This window comes from Oncorhynchus mykiss, chromosome 14, assembly GCF_057628025.1.
Source record: "Oncorhynchus mykiss isolate SJ-2025 chromosome 14, ASM5762802v1, whole genome shotgun sequence".
Taxonomy (NCBI): Eukaryota; Metazoa; Chordata; class Actinopteri; order Salmoniformes; family Salmonidae; genus Oncorhynchus; species Oncorhynchus mykiss.
The window spans coordinates 39,617,501-39,640,000 of record NC_143035.1 but is presented as its reverse complement, the minus strand read 5'-3'; the positions used below and the strand labels follow the sequence as shown (position 1 = coordinate 39,640,000).

The 22,500-nt window shown below is 45.4% G+C and overlaps 1 protein-coding gene across 2 annotated transcripts in view; it reads right to left on the bottom strand.

Moving 5' to 3' along the window:
- Positions 1-399: 399 nt before the first annotated feature.
- Positions 400-22,500, bottom strand: part of LOC110489247 (beta-synuclein) — a 42,417-nt gene continuing 20,316 nt past the window's right edge. Inside the window, exons 5-6 of one of the 2 annotated variants that reach the window (XM_036943528.2) lie at positions 15,674-15,757; positions 400-1,597 (exon numbers count right to left, since the gene is read on the bottom strand). In XM_036943528.2, the coding sequence (XP_036799423.1) occupies positions 1,565-1,597; positions 15,674-15,757 (117 nt within the window). In that variant the 3' untranslated portion in view covers positions 400-1,564. The remainder of the gene's footprint in view (positions 1,598-15,673; positions 15,758-22,500) is intronic. The other variant, XM_036943529.2, reaches the window with a different exon arrangement.

Sequence of the window (22,500 nt, the reverse complement as noted above, 5' to 3'; positions counted from 1 at the left end):
AGACAGACAGACAGACAGACAGACAGACAGACAGACAGACAGACAGACAGACAGACAGACAGACAGATAGATAGATAGATAGATAGATAGATAGATAGATAGATAGATAGATAGATAGATAGATAGATAGATAGATAGATAGATAGATAGATAGATAGATGATAGATAGATAGATAGATAGATAGATAGACAGATAGATAGACAGATAGACAGATATATAGATAGACAGATAGACAGATAGATAGATAGATAGATAGATAGATAGATAGATAGATAGATAGATAGATAGATAGATAGATAGATAGATAGACAGACAGACAGATAAATAAATAGAGTGTGTGTGTGTAAAGAGGTCTGTACTTCCTGGTTTGAACATTCTAATAAACAACCCACACTTGGTTTCTTTTTTCTCACGTTTTTATTTACAGAAGGTGTGTTAGTTTGTCTGCATTGACACATAAACCTTTATATTGATAAGTCCTGCACTTTAAAGCACATATTGATCTGACAACCATTATGATTTCAAGACATAATATATTGACTTTAACTTGTTAAAATCTTCAGTACACACAAACACACACAAACACACACAAACACACACACACAAACACACAAACACACACACAAACAAACACACACACAAACACACACACAAACAAACACACACACACACACAAACACACACACACACACACAAACACACACACACAAACACAGACACAAACACACACACACACACAAGCACACAAGCACACACACACACAAACACAAACACACACACACACACACAAACACACACAAACACACACATACAAACACACTCATACAAACACACACACACACACACGTAGTTTATCCATTTCTAACAGATAGTTCCACCAGAATGATTTCACAAGCAACTATAAAGATACAATGTATAAAACTCTGACTTATAAATACGTTAAATTAATATAAACGTGCTCCAAAAGTAAATCCAAAAGAGAGAACCCACAAACAGACATTGTACACACTTATAGAATATTATTGGTAGTAGTCATATCTGTTTGCAACCGGATTTATAATTTTCTTTCGCTCCCAACGTCGTTGTTGGAAGATGAGAAAAATACACCTATTATTATCTCACATTTATAAATACAGAAACACACAAAGAGTCACACGCATAGAAATAGAGTCCAGTCTTGAATGGGGAGGCCTGTTCTATGGATTGTATTTCTATGGTCACAAGCCATAGGCCTGGTCCGGGGGTCTCGTTCCATTGGGAGGGAATCAAGGAAACGAGACTCGAGACAGCGGGCGGCTCTTCTACACCTCAAGAAACAACTACACGACCCAACACATTACAGCAGTAACATGATATTTACAATATAGCATCGATTATCATAAAAGATTCGTCTTCAAGACGAAGGAAGAACATTTTTTCTCAGGTGGAATTCTTGCTTTGTGTTTTTTTTTTTTTTTTTTTGCAACAGGATTAGATTTGTATTATTGTGGTACTTTCGGTGTTTGTCCTTTTTGTTGTAATAAATTGTGCTGCTGGTTGGATGGAGATTTGCAGTGATGGCTTTTATGCTTCTTGTTCGTAGTCCTGGCCCTGCTCCTTGGAGAGAAGAGAGAGACACAGAGCTCAGAGAGAGGGACAGTATTTAAATAGAGAGGAGAGAGACAGAGCTCAGAGAGAGGGAGACATTATTTAAATAGAGAGAGAGAGAGAGAGAGACAGAGCTCAGAGAGAGGGAGACAGTATTTAAATAGAGAGAGAGAGACAGAGCTCAGAGAGAGGGAGACAGTATTTAAATAGAGAGGAGAGAGAGACAGAGCTCAGAGAGAGGGAGGCAGTATTTAAATAGAGAGGAGAGAGAGACAGAGCTCAGAGAGAGGGAGACAGTATTTACATAGAGAGGAGAGAGACAGAGCTCAGAGAGGGAGACAGTGTTTAAATAGAGAGGAGAGAGAGACAGAGCTCAGAGAGAGGGAGACATTATTTAAATAGAGAGGAGAGAGAGACAGAGCTCAGAGAGAGGGAGAGGGAGACAGAGCTCAGAGAGAGGGAGACAGTATTTAAATAGAGAGGAGAGAGAGAGAGCTCAGAGAGAGAGAGAGATTATTTAAATAGAGAGGAGAGAGAGACAGAGCTCAGAGAGAGAGAGACAGAGCTCAGAGAGAGAGAGACAGAGCTCAGAGAGAGAGAGACAGAGCTCAGAGAGAGAGAGACATTATTTAAATAGAGAGGAGAGAGAGACAGAGCTCAGAGAGAGGGAGACAGTATTTAAATAGAGAGGAGAGAGAGACAGAGCTCAGAGAGAGGGAGACAGTATTTAAATAGAGAGGAGAGAGACAGAGCTCAGAGAGAGGAAGACAGTATTTAAATAGAGAGGAGAGAGACAGAGCTCAGAGAGAGGGAGACAGAGCTCAGAGAGAGAGAGACAGAGCTCAGAGAGAGAGAGACAGAGCTCAGAGAGAGAGAGACAGAGCTCAGAGAGAGAGAGACAGAGCTCAGAGAGGGAGACAGTATTTAAATAGAGAGGAGAGAGAGACAGAGCTCAGAGAGAGGGAGACAGTATTTAAATAGAGAGGAGAGAGAGAGAGAGACAGAGCTCAGAGAGAGAGAGACAGAGCTCAGAGAGAGAGAGACAGAGCTTAGAGAGAGAGATACATTATTTAAATAGAGAGGAGAGAGACACAGAGCTCAGAGAGAGAGAGACAGAGCTCAGAGAGAGAGAGACAGAGCTCAGAGAGAGAGAGACAGAGCTCAGAGAGAGAGAGACAGTATTTAAATAGAGAGGAGAGAGAGACAGAGCTCAGAGAGAGGGAGACAGTATTTAAATAGAGAGGAGAGAGAGACAGAGCTCAGAGAGAGGGAGACAGAGCTCAGAGAGAGAGAGACAGAGCTCAGAGAGAGAGAGACAGTATTTAAATAGAGAGGAGAGAGACACAGAGCTCAGAGAGAGAGAGACAGTATTTAAATAGAGAGGAGAGAGAGACAGAGCTCAGAGAGAGGGAGACAGAGCTCAGAGAGAGAGAGACAGAGCTCAGAGAGGGAGACAGTATTTAAATAGAGAGGAGAGAGACACAGAGCTCAGAGAGAGGGAGACAGTATTTAAATAGAGAGGAGAGAGAGACAGAGCTCAGAGAGAGAGAGACAGTATTTAAATAGAGAGGAGAGAGAGACAGAGCTTAGAGAGAGAGAGACAGAGCTCAGAGAGAGAGAGACAGAGCTCAGAGAGGGAGACAGTATTTAAATAGAGAGGAGAGAGACACAGAGCTCAGAGAGAGGGAGACAGTATTTAAATAGAGAGGAGAGAGACAGAGCTCAGAGAGGGAGACAGTATTTAAATAGAGAGGAGAGAGAGACAGAGCTCAGAGAGAGGGAGACAGAGCTCAGAGAGAGAGAGACAGTATTTAAATAGAGAGGAGAGAGACAGAGCTCAGAGAGAGAGAGACAGAGCTCAGAGAGGGAGACAGTATTTAAATAGAGAGGAGAGAGAGACAGAGCTCAGAGAGGGAGACAGAGCTCAGAGAGAGGGAGACAGAGCTCAGAGAGGGAGACAGTATTTAAATAGAGAGGAGAGAGACAGAGCTCAGAGAGAGAGAGACAGAGCTCAGAGAGGGAGACAGTATTTAAATAGAGAGGAGAGAGAGACAGAGCTCAGAGAGGGAGACAGTATTTAAATAGAGAGGAGAGAGAGACAGAGCTCAGAGAGAGGGAGACAGTATTTAAATAGAGAGGAGAGAGACAGAGCTCAGAGAGAGGGAGACAGTATTTAAATAGAGAGGAGAGAGAGACAGAGCTCAGAGAGAGAGAGACAGAGCTCAGAGAGAGAGAGACAGAGCTCAGAGAGAGAGAGACAGAGCTCAGAGAGGGAGACAGTATTTAAATAGAGAGGAGAGAGAGACAGAGCTCAGAGAGAGAGAGACAGAGCTCAGAGAGGGAGACAGTATTTAAATAGAGAGGAGAGAGAGACAGAGCTCAGAGAGAGGGAGACAGAGCTCAGAGAGAGAGAGACGGAGCTCAGAGAGGGAGACAGTATTTAAATAGAGAGGAGAGAGACAGAGCTCAGAGAGAGAGAGACGGAGCTCAGAGAGGGAGACAGTATTTAAATAGAGAGGAGAGAGAGACAGAGCTCAGAGAGAGGGAGGCAGTATTTAAATAGAGAGGAGAGAGAGACAGAGCTCAGAGAGAGGGAGACAGTATTTAAATAGAGAGGAGAGAGACAGAGCTCAGAGAGAGGGAGACAGTATTTAAATAGAGAGGAGAGAGAGAGAGCTCAGAGAGAGAGAGAGATTATTTAAATAGAGAGGAGAGAGAGACAGAGCTCAGAGAGAGAGAGACAGAGCTCAGAGAGAGAGAGACAGAGCTCAGAGAGAGAGAGACAGAGCTCAGAGAGAGGGAGACAGTATTTAAATAGAGAGGAGAGAGAGACAGAGCTCAGAGAGAGGGAGACAGTATTTAAATAGAGAGGAGAGAGACAGAGCTCAGAGAGAGGGAGACAGTATTTAAATAGAGAGGAGAGAGACAGAGCTCAGAGAGAGGGAGACAGTATTTAAATAGAGAGGAGAGAGACAGAGCTCAGAGAGAGAGAGACCAAGCTCAGAGAGGGAGTCAGTATTTAAATAGAGAGGAGAGAGAGACAGAGCTCAGAGAGAGAGAGACAGAGCTCAGAGAGGGAGACAGTATTTAAATAGAGAGGAGAGAGACAGAGCTCAGAGAGAGGGAGACAGTATTTAAATAGAGAGGAGAGAGACAGAGCTCAGAGAGGGAGACAGTATTTAAATAGAGAGGAGAGAGAGACAGAGCTCAGAGAGAGGGAGACAGAGCTCAGAGAGAGAGAGACAGAGCTCAGAGAGGGAGACAGTATTTAAATAGAGAGGAGAGAGACACAGAGCTCAGAGAGAGGGAGACAGTATTTAAATAGAGAGGAGAGAGACAGAGCTCAGAGAGGGAGACAGTATTTAAATAGAGAGGAGAGAGAGACAGAGCTCAGAGAGAGGGAGACAGAGCTCAGAGAGAGAGAGACAGTATTTAAATAGAGAGGAGAGAGACAGAGCTCAGAGAGAGAGAGACATTATTTAAATAGAGAGGAGAGGGAGACAGAGCTCAGAGAGAGGGAGACAGAGCTCAGAGAGGGAGACAGTATTTAAATAGAGAGGAGAGAGACAGAGCTTAGAGAGAGGGAGACAGAGCTCAGAGAGGGAGACAGTATTTAAATAGAGAGGAGAGAGAGACAGAGCTCAGAGAGGGAGACAGTATTTAAATAGAGAGGAGAGAGACAGAGCTCAGAGAGAGAGAGACAGAGCTCAGAGAGGGAGACAGTATTTAAATAGAGAGGAGAGAGAGACAGAGCTCAGAGAGGGAGACAGTATTTAAATAGAGAGGAGAGAGAGACAGAGCTCAGAGAGAGAGAGACAGAGCTGAGAGAGAGAGAGACAGAGCTCAGAGAGGGAGACAGTATTTAAATAGAGAGGAGAGAGAGACAGAGCTCAGAGAGAGAGAGACAGAGCTCAGAGAGGGAGACAGTATTTAAATAGAGAGGAGAGAGAGACAGAGCTCAGAGAGAGGGAGACAGAGCTCAGAGAGAGAGAGACGGAGCTCAGAGAGGGAGACAGTATTTAAATAGAGAGGAGAGAGAGACAGAGCTCAGAGAGAGGGAGAGGGAGACAGAGCTCAGAGAGAGGGAGACATTATTTAAATAGAGAGGAGAGAGAGACAGAGCTCAGAGAGAGGGAGACAGTATTTAAATAGAGAGGAGAGAGAGACAGAGCTCAGAGAGAGGGAGACAGTATTTAAATAGAGAGGAGAGAGAGACAGAGCTCAGAGAGAGGGAGACAGTATTTAAATAGAGAGGAGAGAGAGACAGAGCTCAGAGAGAGGGAGACAGTATTTAAATAGAGAGAGAGAGACAGAGCTCAGAGAGAGAGAGACAGAGCTCAGAGAGGGAGACAGTATTTAAATAGAGAGGAGAGAGAGACAGAGCTCAGAGAGAGGGAGACAGTATTTAAATAGAGAGAGAGAGACAGAGCTCAGAGAGAGAGAGACAGAGCTCAGAGAGGGAGACAGTATTTAAATAGAGAGGAGAGAGAGACAGAGCTCAGAGAGAGGGAGACAGTATATAAATAGAGAGAGAGAGACAGAGCTCAGAGAGAGAGAGACAGAGCTCAGAGAGGGAGTCAGTATTTAAATAGAGAGGAGAGAGAGACAGAGCTCAGAGAGGGAGACAGTATTTAAATAGAGAGGAGAGAGAGACAGAGCTCAGAGAGGGAGACAGTATTTAAATAGAGAGGAGAGAGAGACAGAGCTCAGAGAGAGGGAGACAGTATTTAAATAGAGAGAGAGAGACAGAGCTCAGAGAGAGAGAGACAGAGCTCAGAGGGGGAGTCAGTATTTAAATAGAGAGGAGAGAGAGACAGAGCTCAGAGAGGGAGACAGTATTTAAATAGAGAGGAGAGAGAGACAGAGCTCAGAGAGGGAGACAGTATTTAAATAGAGAGGAGAGAGAGACAGAGCTCAGAGAGAGGGAGACAGTATTTAAATAGAGAGAGAGAGACAGAGCTCAGAGAGAGAGAGACAGAGCTCAGAGAGGGAGTCAGTATTTAAATAGAGAGGAGAGAGACAGAGCTCAGAGAGAGAGAGACAGAGCTTAGAGAGAGGGAGACAGAGCTCAGAGAGAGAGAGACAGAGCTCAGAGAGAGAGAGACAGAGCTCAGAGAGAGAGAGACAGAGCTCAGAGAGAGAGAGACAGAGCTCAGAGAGGGAGACAGAGCTCAGAGAGGGAGGCAGTATTTAAATAGAGAGGAGAGAGACACAGAGCTCAGAGAGAGAGAGACAGAGCTCAGAGAGAGAGATACATTATTTAAATAGAGAGGAGAGAGAGACAGAGCTCAGAGAGAGAGAGACAGAGCTCAGAGAGGGAGACAGAGCTCAGAGAGAGAGAGACAGAGCTCAGAGAGGGAGACAGTATTTAAATAGAGAGGAGAGAGAGACAGAGCTCAGAGAGAGAGAGACAGAGCTCAGAGAGGGAGTCAGTATTTAAATAGAGAGGAGAGAGAGACAGAGCTCAGAGAGAGAGAGACAGAGCTTAGAGAGAGAGAGACAGAGCTCAGAGAGGGAGACAGAGCTCAGAGAGAGAGAGACAGAGCTCAGAGAGAGAGAGACAGAGCTCAGAGAGAGAGAGACAGAGCTCAGAGAGGGAGACAGTATTTAAATAGAGAGGAGAGAGAGACAGAGCTCAGAGAGAGAGAGACAGAGCTCAGAGAGAGAGAGACAGAGCTCAGAGAGGGAGACAGAGCTCAGAGAGAGAGAGACAGAGCTCAGAGAGAGAGAGACAGAGCTCAGAGAGAGAGAGACAGAGCTCAGAGAGGGAGTCAGTATTTAAATAGAGAGGAGAGAGAGACAGAGCTCAGAGAGAGAGAGACAGAGCTCAGAGAGGGAGTCAGTATTTAAATAGAGAGGAGAGAGAGACAGAGCTCAGAGAGAGAGAGACAGAGCTTAGAGAGGGAGACAGTATTTAAATAGAGAGGAGAGAGACAGAGCTCAGAGAGAGGGAGACATTATTTAAATAGAGAGAGAGAGAGACAGAGCTCAGAGAGGGAGAGACAGAGCTTAGAGAGAGGGAGGCAGTATTTAAATAGAGAGAGAGAGACAGAGCTCAGAGAGGGAGACAGTATTTAAATAGAGAGGAGAGAGAGACAGAGCTCAGAGAGAGAGAGACAGAGCTCAGAGAGAGAGAGACAGAGCTCAGAGAGAGAGAGACAGAGCTCAGAGAGGGAGGCAGTATTTAAATAGAGAGGAGAGAGACAGAGCTCAGAGAGAGAGAGACAGAGCTCAGAGAGAGAGAGACAGAGCTCAGAGAGAGAGAGACAGAGCTCAGAGAGAGAGAGACAGAGCTCAGAGAGGGAGGCAGTATTTAAATAGAGAGGAGAGAGACAGAGCTCAGAGAGAGAGAGACAGAGCTCAGAGAGGGAGACAGTATTTAAATAGAGAGGAGAGAGACAGAGCTCAGAGAGAGAGAGACAGAGCTCAGAGAGGGAGACAGTATTTAAATAGAGAGAGAGAGACAGAGCTCAGAGAGAGAGAGACAGAGCTTAGAGAGAGAGAGACAGAGCTCAGAGAGAGAGAGACAGAGCTCAGAGAGAGAGAGACAGAGCTCAGAGAGGGAGACATTATTTAAATAGAGAGGAGAGAGAGACAGAGCTCAGAGAGAGGGAGACAGTATTTAAATAGAGAGAGAGAGAGAGAGAGCTCAGAGAGAGAGACAGAGCTCAGAGAGAGAGAGACAGAGCTCAGAGAGGGAGACAGTATTTAAATAGAGAGGAGAGAGAGACAGAGCTTAGAGAGAGAGATACAGAGCTCAGAGAGAGAGAGACAGTATTTAAATAGAGAGGAGAGAGACAGAGCTCAGAGAGAGAGAGACAGAGCTCAGAGAGGGAGACAGTATTTAAATAGAGAGGAGAGAGACAGAGCTCAGAGAGAGAGAGACAGAGCTCAGAGAGGGAGACAGAGCTCAGAGAGGGAGACAGTATTTAAATAGAGAGGAGAGAGAGACAGAGCTTAGAGAGAGAGATACAGAGCTCAGAGAGAGAGAGACAGAGCTCAGAGAGAGAGAGACAGTATTTAAATAGAGAGGAGAGAGACAGAGCTCAGAGAGAGAGAGACAGAGCTCAGAGAGAGGGAGGCAGTATTTAAATAGAGAGAGAGAGACAGAGCTCAGAGAGGGAGACAGTATTTAAATAGAGAGGAGAGAGAGACAGAGCTTAGAGAGAGAGATACAGAGCTCAGAGAGAGAGAGACAGAGCTCAGAGAGAGGGAGGCAGTATTTAAATAGAGAGAGAGAGACAGAGCTCAGAGAGGGAGACAGTATTTAAATAGAGAGAGAGAGACAGAGCTCAGAGAGGGAGACAGTATTTAAATAGAGAGGAGAGAGAGACAGAGCTCAGAGAGAGGGAGACAGTATTTAAATAGAGAGGAGAGAGAGACAGAGCTCAGAGAGAGAGAGACAGAGCTCAGAGAGAGAGAGACAGAGCTCAGAGAGAGAGAGACAGTATTTAAATAGAGAGGAGAGAGACAGAGCTCAGAGAGAGAGAGACAGAGCTCAGAGAGAGGGAGGCAGTATTTAAATAGAGAGAGAGAGACAGAGCTCAGAGAGGGAGACAGTATTTAAATAGAGAGGAGAGAGAGACAGAGCTCAGAGAGAGAGAGACAGAGCTCAGAGAGAGGGAGGCAGTATTTAAATAGAGAGAGAGAGACAGAGCTCAGAGAGGGAGACAGTATTTAAATAGAGAGGAGAGAGAGACAGAGCTCAGAGAGAGAGAGACACAGCTCAGAGAGAGAGAGACAGAGCTCAGAGAGAGAGAGACAGAGCTCAGAGAGGGAGACAGTATTTAAATAGAGAGGAGAGAGAGACAGAGCTCAGAGAGAGGGAGACAGTATTTAAATAGAGAGGAGAGAGAGACAGAGCTCAGAGAGAGGGAGGCAGTATTTAAATAGAGAGGAGAGAGAGACAGAGCTCAGAGAGAGAGAGACAGAGCTCAGAGAGAGGGAGGCAGTATTTAAATAGAGAGAGAGAGACAGAGCTCAGAGAGGGAGACAGTATTTAAATAGAGAGGAGAGAGAGACAGAGCTCAGAGAGAGGGAGGCAGTATTTAAATAGAGAGAGAGAGACAGAGCTCAGAGAGAGGGAGACGTTATTTAAATAGAGAGGAGAGAGAGACAGAGCTCAGAGAGAGAGAGACAGAGCTCAGAGAGAGGGAGGCAGTATTTAAATAGAGAGAGAGAGACAGAGCTCAGAGAGAGAGAGACGTTATTTAAATAGAGAGGAGAGAGAGACAGAGCTCAGAGAGAGAGAGACAGAGCTCAGAGAGGGAGACAGTATTTAAATAGAGAGGAGAGAGACAGAGCTTAGAGAGAGGGAGACAGAGCTCAGAGAGGGAGACAGTATTTAAATAGAGAGGAGAGAGACACAGAGCTCAGAGAGAGGGAGAGGGAGACAGAGCTTAGAGAGAGAGAGACAGAGCTCAGAGAGGGAGACAGTATTTAAATAGAGAGGAGAGAGAGACAGAGCTCAGAGAGAGGGATACATTATTTAAATAGAGAGGAGAGAGACAGAGCTCAGAGAGGGAGACAGTATTTAAATAGAGAGGAGAGAGACAGAGCTCAGAGAGAGAGAGACAGAGCTTAGAGAGAGAGAGACAGAGCTCAGAGAGAGAGAGACAGAGCTCAGAGAGAGAGAGACAGAGCTCAGAGAGAGAGAGACAGAGAGAGAGAGAGAGACAGAGCTCAGAGAGAGAGAGACAGAGCTTAGAGAGAGAGAGACAGAGCTCAGAGAGGGAGACAGTATTTAAATAGAGAGGAGAGAGAGACAGAGCTCAGAGAGAGGGAGACAGTATTTAAATAGAGAGGAGAGAGAGACAGAGCTCAGAGAGAGAGAGACAGAGCTTAGAGAGAGAGAGACAGAGCTCAGAGAGAGAGAGACAGAGCTCAGAGAGAGAGAGACAGAGCTCAGAGAGAGAGAGACAGAGCTTAGAGAGAGAGAGACAGAGCTCAGAGAGGGAGACAGTATTTAAATAGAGAGGAGAGAGAGACAGAGCTCAGAGAGAGAGAGACAGAGCTTAGAGAGAGAGAGACAGAGCTCAGAGAGAGAGAGACAGAGCTCAGAGAGAGAGAGACAGAGCTCAGAGAGAGAGAGACAGAGCTTAGAGAGAGAGAGACAGAGCTCAGAGAGAGAGAGACAGAGCTCAGAGAGAGAGAGACAGAGCTCAGAGAGAGAGAGACAGAGCTCAGAGAGGGAGACATTATTTAAATAGAGAGAGAGAGAGAGACAGAGCTCAGAGAGAGGGAGAGAGAGACAGAGCTCAGAGAGAGGGAGGCAGTATTTAAATAGAGAGAGAGAGACAGAGCTCAGAGAGGGAGACAGTATTTAAATAGAGAGAGAGAGAGAGACAGAGCTCAGAGAGAGGGAGAGAGAGACAGAGCTCAGAGAGAGGGAGGCAGTATTTAAATAGAGAGGAGAGAGAGACAGAGCTCAGAGAGAGGGAGACAGTATTTAAATAGAGAGGAGAGAGAGACAGAGCTTAGAGAGAGAGAGACAGAGCTCAGAGAGAGAGAGACAGAGCTCAGAGAGAGAGAGACAGAGCTTAGAGAGAGAGAGACAGAGCTCAGAGAGAGAGAGACAGAGCTCAGAGAGAGAGAGACAGAGCTTAGAGAGAGAGAGACAGAGCTCAGAGAGGGAGACAGTATTTAAATAGAGAGGAGAGAGAGACAGAGCTCAGAGAGAGAGAGACAGAGCTTAGAGAGAGAGAGACAGAGCTCAGAGAGGGAGACAGTATTTAAATAGAGAGGAGAGAGAGACAGAGCTCAGAGAGAGGGAGACAGTATTTAAATAGAGAGGAGAGAGAGACAGAGCTCAGAGAGAGGGAGACAGTATTTAAATAGAGAGAGAGAGACAGAGCTCAGAGAGAGAGAGACCAAGCTCAGAGAGGGAGTCAGTATTTAAATAGAGAGGAGAGAGAGACAGAGCTCAGAGAGAGAGAGACAGAGCTCAGAGAGGGAGACAGTATTTAAATAGAGAGGAGAGAGAGAGACACAGTTTCTGTGTCCCTATTCCCTTCACAGGGTTCTATTTGGGACAGATACAGAGTTCACATAAGCAGAATTATGGAAGAAACAGACATAAGTGGAGTTGTTGGATCTCATCAGAAAAGCTCTCGTCCAGAGTGATCTAATGAGACAAATCACATGAAGACAACCTGGCAATAAGGACACAATGTCCTCTTTTTAACCTGACAGGGGAAAATGATCAATACACTACAGTATAACTAGTACAACGTTAGAGAGAACTCAAACACAACATCTAGCAACCTCCTCTTCAGATCTTTTTGACCGGAGTCGGGTTTGAGTCCTGACCGACCGGGACTCCCAACCGACCGCGACTCCCGACCGACCGCGACTCCCGACCGACCGCGACTCCCGACCGACCGCTGACAATATTATCAGCTTCAGCCCAGTGTCAATACTTTCAATTTATCCACCAGAGGGCAGCACTAGCTAACGTAAACTATTAGAGCTGCTCCAAGGAAACAGCAGAGAACAGACGTATTAGTAGCATCCTCTCATTAGTACACTAGCTCTAACATCTTCATGTTATTAACAGACACTGCTACTCATATAATGATGCCTTGAAGTCATTTATCTATGGAAAAGAATGTGTGGTTATTGATGGGACACATGTTACATCCACATTCTCACTGTGTCTGCTGTGTTTAGATCAGGGGTGGGCGACTCCAGTCCTCGACTGCCTGATTGGTGTTACCATTTTTCTCCATCTCTAGCAAACACAGCTGATTAATCAAGTCATATTCTAAACTGAAGATCGCGATTAGGTGATTATTGGAGTCAGGTGTGTTAGCTGGGGACCTGGGGGTAAAACTGTGACACCAATCAGGCTCACGAGGACTGGAGTTGCCACCCCCTCAGGCAGATCAGCTGTACAGAAAGGCTCCATGTTGTTTACAGCAACGCAGGGAATCCTCTGACACTACCCATAATGCATTGCAACTCTGATGTCATCACCACCACACCCCGTTCAGCTAAAAAGAGTGAGAGAGAGAGAGAGAGGGAGAGAGAGAGAGAGAGAGAGAGGGAGAGGGAGAGAGAGACAGAGAGAGAGAGAGGGAGAGAGAGAGAGAGAGACAGAGAGAGAGGGAGAGATGTGGAGACGGCGGAGAAGGGGGAGGAGGCGAGAGCAATAGGGGGATGGTGGAGATTGAGAGAGAAAGAGAGAAAGAGGAGAGAGAGACAAGGATGGAGATAAAGAATGAGCTGGAAAAGGGAGAAATAGAGAGAGATGAGGAAGGATGAGGAAGGATAGGGAGGAATACGGAATACATACCTCCCTCCTTCATGATATTTTACAGTGTAATATTACAGGAGTCATTTGCGTTAAACAGAAAGGAGTTGGAGTCAAATATTCATGTAGGGCAGGAGAACATCACAGTTAATAAACCACTGAATTGGTTCTGAACCGTTCGTTTAAGATGACTCCATTGAGATTATTTGATTCGTCATTGGTTCCCTGCTGATTCTCAGGTTCCAGATGAATTGATTCGGTACTCTGTGTTTTTTTGCCCTTGAGAAATGAATCCATTCAGGACAGTTTGTTTTGCCCTTGAGAGCTGCCTTCCCAAAATAACCATCTGTCTCAACCACTGAGACACACACACACACACACACACACACACACACACACACACACACACACCATATTGGAGGGGCTGTGCCCGCCTGTCTATCTGGCATTTGACAGAGTGTGCAAAGCTGTCATCAAGGCAAAGGGTGGCTACTTTGAAGAATCTCAAATATAAAATATATTTTGATTTGTTTAACACTACTAACATGATTCCATACGTGTAGTTTCATCGTTTGTTTTCACTATTATTCTACAATGTAGAAAATAGTCCAAAATAAAGAAAAACCCTGGAATTAATATTGTACCTTAGGTCCAAACTTTGACTGTTAATGTATACGAAATATAAAAAAATGTCTAAACCTATTGAGAGAGAGACCAAGCGCCAACTCACAGAGTTCTACTGTTTAGTTTCCCCGGTACAATAGCAACAAATGGAATAGTCCCAAAAGTGCAAAACCCTGAGACAAACCAAGTGCAAGTATTTTACACGAATTTGACCTAGTCCTAGTGTGTGTGTGTGTGTGTGTGTGTGTGTGTGTGTGTGTGTGTGTGTGTGTGTGTGTGTGTGTGTAGTTTGGATTCGTTGCTTGATAAAGTCGTTTATTCCATATTACGCATTACATGGAACAAAAGTTGTTTTTAAAAACTCGAAACGGTTTTGTTTGACTGTCGGAGAGAGTGAAGGCGTGCCGTGTGCTCTCTACCAAATGTAGGCACCATATGTCACTAAATTAATTGGAAAAGAATCTTCAACCACATCAGAAATATCTTGGTCACAACGTTTATTACCTAAATGGTGTAGTCTGATGTGCTGTATTTAATTCCGAATTTTGGAGTAGGCTACATTTGCGGGAAAGATTAGCCTATACGAGAATCCGCACGTAGCCACTCCACGACACAAGACAACTTCATATGCGCTCATGAAATGTAGACTACAAGCGCTGTTTTTTCATTACGAGAAAATATCGGCCTACCTTTCTGTAATGTCAACCATCGAAATACAACAATTCCCTTTCTGTCTCTACACAATATGTTGTGAAAATGGATCATCTGGACGAATAAGTATTTGCTATAACAGAAGCAACCAATGGCAAAGAAAAGTGTTGCGCCTTTTTTCCATTTTTATGAACATACTGTCATCACATTCTCCAAACTGTTTTTTCTCTCCGCTCTCGCTTGATAACTAAATGAGGAAACAAGTGGAGATTGAATCAGGGAAACACCGAGCCTGGAAAGGAAATGCTTTCTGAAAGTAGCGGGTACGTTACTAGAAAATGTAGCGGTAATAAAATGGTAATATTTAAAGGCAGTAACGCGTTATAATACTCCATTACGCATGAAAGTAATATTATCACGTAACGATTTTCTGTAACACATTACCCCTGACACTATGTGTGTGTGTGTGTGTGTGTGTGTGTGTGTGTGTATTAGAGCTCTGCTTACCCGACCCAAGCCCGACAGGACCCAGATATTATACAATGGGTTAGGGCTCTGCTTACCCGACCCAGATATTATACATTGGGTTAGGGCTCCGCTTACCCGACCCAGATATTATACATTGGGTTAGGGCTCTGCTTACCCGACCCAGATATTATACATTGGGTTAGGGCTCTGCTTACCCGACCCAAGCCCGACAGGGCCCAGATATTATACATTGGGTTAGGGCTCTGCTTACCCGACCCAAGCCCGACTGGGCCCAGATATTATACATTGGGTTAGGGCTCTGCTTACCCGACCCAAACCAGACTGGGCCCAGATATTATACTTTGGGTTAGGGCTCTGCTTACCCGACCCAAGCCCGACTGGGCCCAGATATTATACATTGGGTTAGGGATCTGCTTACCCGACCCAAGCCCGACTGGGCCCAGATATTATACTTTGGGTTAGGGCTCTGCTTACCCGACCCAAGCCCGACAGGACCCAGATATTACACATTGGGTTAGGGCTCTGCTTACCCGACCCAGATATTATACATTGGGTTAGGGCTCTGCTTACCCAACCCAGATATTATACATTGGGTTAGGGCTCGGGTATCACTAAATTCATCACTAACATTTTGAAGCTCATTTGCTCATGCTCTGCTGCTCAGTACAGTCAATCTTATCTGACTAAGATCATAGCATGGTGTCAGAAGTGCTTCACAGAAAGAAGATTATTTCACAGAAAAGCATCATGTTCCTTGATTTTTATAGTGATGAAATGTAGCTTCCAGCTCACTGCTCTCTCCTGCCTCTTCATTGAGGAGCCGTTGCTATGGATACTCACAGACTGAGAACGCCATGAGCAGAGAGCACACAGAGCGAGCTGAGCACAGGGAGCGAGTGGATTTACTCAAATATTTTGGGTTTTGGGCAGGGCCGGGCCTTAAAATTGGCAGAAGCAATCACGCCTGGGTAGGGCTCGGGCTTAATATTCACGGCTCTAGTGTGTGTGTGTGTGTGTGTGTGTGTGTGTGTGTGTGTGTGTATGTGTGTGTGTGTGTGTGTCCCACTTACCTGCTGGTTCTCATCATATGTCTCTCCCTCCTGCTGATCTCCCTGTGGCTCTCCTTCCATGGCCTCCTGCCCATACTCCTCAGGCTGTGGACACACACACACACACACACACACACACACACACACACACACACACACACACACACACGCACACACACACACACACACACACAGACAGACAATTGTAAAACAAAACGAACACGTCCTATTTCACCACCACACTACTTTTCATTTTACAAACAAGGAAATAGATAAATAGTAAACTGTTAGGGAGAGATAGTCCAGTACAGGAGGCAGGAAACACAGTGCTTTGGACTCCTGATGATAATGGGATAATACGGACTACAAAGGGAAGCACATCCGAGAGCTGCTTAGTGACACGAGCCTGCCAGACGAGCTAAACTACTTCTATGCTCGTTTCGAGGCAAGCAACACTGAAGCATGCATGAGAGCATCAGCTGTTCCGGACGACTGTGTGATCGCACTCTCCATAGGTCGATGTGAGTAAAACCTTTACTTAGGTCAACATTCACAAGGCCTCAGGGTCAGACGGATTACCAGGACGTGTACTCTGAGTATGCGCTGACCAACTGGCAAGTGTCTTCACTGACATGTTCAAGCTCTCCCTGACCGAGTCTGTAATACCTACATGTTTTAAGCAGCAGACCATCATAGTCCCTGTGCCCAAGAACACCTACAGTGAGGGAAACAAGTATTTGATCCCCTGCTGGTTTTGTACGTTTGCCCACTGACAAAGAAATTATCTGTCTGTAATTTAAATGGTAGGTTTATTTGAACAGTGAAAGACAGAATAACAACAAAAAAAATCTAGAAAAACGCATGTCTAAAATGTTATAAATTGATTTGCATTTTAATGAGGGAAATAAGTATTTGACCCCTCTGCAAAACATGACTTAGTTCTTGGTGGCAAAACCCTTGTTGGCAATCACAGAGGTCAGACGTTTCTTGTAGTTGGTCACCAGGTTTGCACACATTTCAGGAGGGATTTTGTCCCACTCCTCTTTGCAGATCTTCTCCAAGTCATTAAGGTTTAAAGGCTGACGTTTGGCAACTCGAACCTTCAGCTCCCTCCACAGATTTTCTATGGGATTAAGCCATGGTGGGTGTCTTGTCCGAAAGCCATGTTTCAGAACTAGGCAGATCATATTACAGTTATGAGAGTCCCGTTGACATTAAATCCACAATCAGAGATCATACATCTCATTATCAAGAGACTATACATCGGCCAATAGAACGGAGGGAGGAGGTGGCTTCCCCTCTTCTACCTTTTCCCCCCCCAGACCGTTTCCTGTTGGATAGCCCAAAACATTGGGTCGGAATTACACAAAGAGACCAGAACTCGGTTGAACTCGGTTAAACTCGGTTGAAGTTGAATTCGGAATTGAAGTTAGTAACTGCCGATCTGATGTTCAAAAGTTCTTGTCGATCATAAAAAAATTATAAGGGGATACATTTAATGCAAGAAAAGATAAACGCCAAAATAGCAAAGTTGGGTCAGAGCTTGTAAGACAGCAGACATACAGTACCACAGAGTTGGGTCAGAGCTTGTAAGACAGCAGACATACAGTACCACAGAGTTGGGTCAGAGCTTGTAAGACAGCAGACATACAGTACCACAGAGTTGGGTCAGAGCTTGCAAGACAGCAGACATACAGTACCACAGAGTTGGGTCAGAGCTTGTAAGACAGCAGACATACAGTACCACATAGTTGGGTCAGAGCTTGTAAGACAGCAGACATACAGTACCACAGAGTTGGGTCAGAGCTTGCAAGACAGCAGACATACAGTACCACAGAGTTGGGTCAGAGCTTGCAAGACAGCAGACATACAGTACCACAGAGTTGGGTCAGAGCTTGCAAGACAGCAGACATACAGTACCACAGAGTTGGGTCAGAGCTTGTAAGACAGCAGACATACAGTACCACAGAGTTGGGTCAGAGCTTGCAAGACAGCAGACATACAGTACCACAGAGTTGGGTCAGAGCTTGTAAGACAGCAGACATACAGTACCACAGAGTTGGGTCAGAGCTTGCAAGACAGCAGACATACAGTACCACACCATTGCTAATAGATCATATCGTTCAAGAGAAAATTGCCAAATTAATGAAAAAAGAACAATGATATTATTTTTAATTCACTCCATTTGACTTAATGGACCCTAGACTCTATGGGGGTGTTAATAATGGACCCTAGACTCTATGGGGGTGTTAATGAACCCCAGACTCTATGGGGGTGTTATTAATGGACCCTAGACTCTATGGGGGTGTTAATAATGAACCCTAGACTCTATGGGGGTCTTAATGGACCCTATACTCTATGGGGGGTGTTAATAATGAACCCTAGACTCTATGGGGTCTTAATGAACCCTAGACTCTATGGGGGTGTTAATAATGGACCCTAGACTCTATGGGGGTGTTAATAATGAACCCTAGACTCTATGGGGGTGTTAATAATGAACCCTAGACTCTATGGGGGTCTTAATGGACCCTAGACTCTATGGGGGTGTTAATAATGGACCCTAGACTCTATGGGGGTGTTAATAATGAACCCTAGACTCTATGGGGGTCTTAATGGACCCTAGACTCTATGGGGGTGTTAATGAACCCTAGACTCTATGGGGGTGTTAATGAACCCTAGACTCTATGGGGGTGTTAATGAACCCTAGACTCTATGGGGGTGTTAATGAACCCTAGACTCTATGGGGGTCTTAATGGACCCTAGATACTATAGGGTTCTTAATGAACCCTAGACTCTATGGGGGTCTTAATGGACCCTAGACTCTATGGGGGTGTTAATGGACCCTAGATTCTATAGGGTTCTTAATGAACCCTAGACTCTATGGGGGGAATTCTGACCTGAGTTAATCGACCGTAAATTTAACTTTTCTCTCTGTGCGTATTCTGACCTTGAACTTGAGAATAGCATGGTGTTCATGCTGTTCAGCTGCTTTTTGTTGGGGTCGGAGGTCAGATACATGAAGGTGTGTCTACAGATACGTCGTATTCAGACCATGACTTATTCCCTCATAATTCCACCACCTTTACACACCATGAAACCATGAATAAGATCTGACGATCCTGCTGAAACCATGAATAAGGGCTGATGACCCTGCTGAAACCATGAATAAGGTCTAATGACCCTGCTGAAACCATGAATAAGGGCTGACGACCCTGCTGAAACCATGAATAAGAGCTGACGACCCTGCTGAAACCACGAATAAGGTCTAATGACCCTGCTGAAACCATGAATAAGGGCTGACGACCCTGCTGAAACCATGAATAAGGTCTAATGACCCTGCTGAAACCATGAATAAGGTCTAATGACCCTGCTGAAACCATGAATAAGGTCTAATGACCCTGCTGAAACCATGAATAAGGTCTAATGACCCTGCTGAAACCATGAATAAGGGCTGACGACCCTGCTGAAACCATGAATAAGGTCTAATGACCCTGCTGAAACCATGAATAAGGTCTAATGACCCTGCTGAAACCATGAATAAGGACTGACGACCCTGCTGAAACCATGAATAAGGGCTGACGACCCTGCTGAAACCATGAATAAGGTCTAATGACCCTGCTGAAACCATGAATAAGGACTGACGACCCTGCTGAAACCATGAATAAGGGCTGACGACCCTGCTGAAACCATGAATAAGGTCTAATGACCCTGCTGAAACCATGAATAAGGTCTAATGACCCTGCTGAAACCATGAATAAGGACTGACGACCCTGCTGAAACCATGAATAAGGGCTGACGACCCTGCTGAAACCATGAACAAGGTCTAATGACCCTGCTGAAACCATGAATAAGGACTGACGACCCTGCTGAAACCATGAATAAGGACTGATGACCCTGCTGATACCATGAATAAGGACTGATGACCCTGCTGAAACCATGAATAAGGTCTAACGACCCTGCTGAAACCATGAATAAGGTCTAACTACCCTGCTGAAACCACGAATAAGGTCTGACGACCCTGCTGAAACCCTGCTGAAACCACGTATAAGGTCTGACGACCCTGCTGAAACCATGAATAAGGGCTGACGACCCTGCTGAAACCATGAATAAGGTCTAACTACCCTGCTGAAACCATGAATAAGGTCTAATGACCCTGCTGAAACCATGAATAAGGACTGACGACCCTGCTGAAACCATGAATAAGGGCTGACGACCCTGCTGAAACCATGAATAAGGTCTAATGACCCTGCTGAAACCATGAATAAGGTCTAATGACCCTGCTGAAACCATGAATAAGGACTGACGACCCTGCTGAAACCATGAATAAGGGCTGACGACCCTGCTGAAACCATGAACAAGGTCTAATGACCCTGCTGAAACCATGAATAAGGACTGACGACCCTGCTGAAACCATGAATAAGGACTGATGACCCTGCTGATACCATGAATAAGGACTGATGACCCTGCTGAAACCATGAATAAGGTCTAACGACCCTGCTGAAACCATGAATAAGGTCTAACTACCCTGCTGAAACCACGAATAAGGTCTGACGACCCTGCTGAAACCCTGCTGAAACCACGTATAAGGTCTGACGACCCTGCTGAAACCATGAATAAGGGCTGACGACCCTGCTGAAACCATGAATAAGGTCTAACTACCCTGCTGAAACCATGAATAAGGTCTGACGACCCTGCTGAAACCATGAATAAGGACTGACGACCCTGCTGAAACCCTGCTGAAACCACGTATAAGGTCTGACGACCCTGCTGAAACCATGAATAAGGGCTGACGACCCTGCTGAAACCATGAATAAGGTCTAACTACCCTGCTGAAACCATGAATAAGGTCTGACGACCCTGCTGAAACCATGAATAAGGTCTAACGACCTTGCTGAAACCATGAATAAGAGCTGACGACCCTGCTGAAACCATGAATAAGGTCTAACGACCCTGCTGAAACCATGAATAAGGGCTGACGACCCTGCTGAAACCATGAATAAGGTCTAACGACCCTGCTGAAACCATGAATAAGGTCTGACGACCCTGCTGAAACCATGAATAACGTCTGACGACACTGCTGAAACCACGAATAAGGACTGACGACCCTGCTGAAACCATGAATAAGGTCTAATGACCCTGCTGAAACCATGAATAAGGTCTGACGACCCTGCTGAAACCATGAATAAGGTCTAACGACCCTGCTGAAACCATGAATAAGGGCTGACGACCCTGCTGAAACCATGAATAAGGTCTAACGACCCTGCTGAAACCATGAATAAGGGCTGACGACCCTGCTGAAACCATGAATAAGGTCTAATGACCCTGCTGAAACCATGAATAAGGGCTGACGACCCTGCTGAAACCATGAATAAGGACTGACGACCCTGCTGAAACCATGAATAAGGGCTGACGACCCTGCTGAAACCATGAATAAGGTCTAATGACCCTGCTGAAACCATGAATAAGGTCTAATGACCCTGCTGAAACCATGAATAAGGACTGACGACCCTGCTGAAACCATGAATAAGGGCTGACGACCCTGCTGAAACCATGAACAAGGTCTAATGACCCTGCTGAAACCATGAATAAGGACTGACGACCCTGCTGAAACCATGAATAAGGACTGATGACCCTGCTGATACCATGAATAAGGACTGATGACCCTGCTGAAACCATGAATAAGGTCTAACGACCCTGCTGAAACCATGAATAAGGTCTAACTACCCTGCTGAAACCACGAATAAGGTCTGACGACCCTGCTGAAACCCTGCTGAAACCACGTATAAGGTCTGACGACCCTGCTGAAACCATGAATAAGGGCTGACGACCCTGCTGAAACCATGAATAAGGTCTAACTACCCTGCTGAAACCATGAATAAGGTCTAATGACCCTGCTGAAACCATGAATAAGGACTGACGACCCTGCTGAAACCATGAATAAGGGCTGACGACCCTGCTGAAACCATGAATAAGGTCTAATGACCCTGCTGAAACCATGAATAAGGTCTAATGACCCTGCTGAAACCATGAATAAGGACTGACGACCCTGCTGAAACCATGAATAAGGGCTGACGACCCTGCTGAAACCATGAACAAGGTCTAATGACCCTGCTGAAACCATGAATAAGGACTGACGACCCTGCTGAAACCATGAATAAGGACTGATGACCCTGCTGATACCATGAATAAGGACTGATGACCCTGCTGAAACCATGAATAAGGTCTAACGACCCTGCTGAAACCATGAATAAGGTCTAACTACCCTGCTGAAACCACGAATAAGGTCTGACGACCCTGCTGAAACCCTGCTGAAACCACGTATAAGGTCTGACGACCCTGCTGAAACCATGAATAAGGGCTGACGACCCTGCTGAAACCATGAATAAGGTCTAACTACCCTGCTGAAACCATGAATAAGGTCTGACGACCCTGCTGAAACCATGAATAAGGACTGACGACCCTGCTGAAACCCTGCTGAAACCACGTATAAGGTCTGACGACCCTGCTGAAACCATGAATAAGGGCTGACGACCCTGCTGAAACCATGAATAAGGTCTAACTACCCTGCTGAAACCATGAATAAGGTCTGACGACCCTGCTGAAACCATGAATAAGGTCTAACGACCTTGCTGAAACCATGAATAAGAGCTGACGACCCTGCTGAAACCATGAATAAGGTCTAACGACCCTGCTGAAACCATGAATAAGGGCTGACGACCCTGCTGAAACCATGAATAAGGTCTAACGACCCTGCTGAAACCATGAATAAGGTCTGACGACCCTGCTGAAACCATGAATAACGTCTGACGACACTGCTGAAACCACGAATAAGGACTGACGACCCTGCT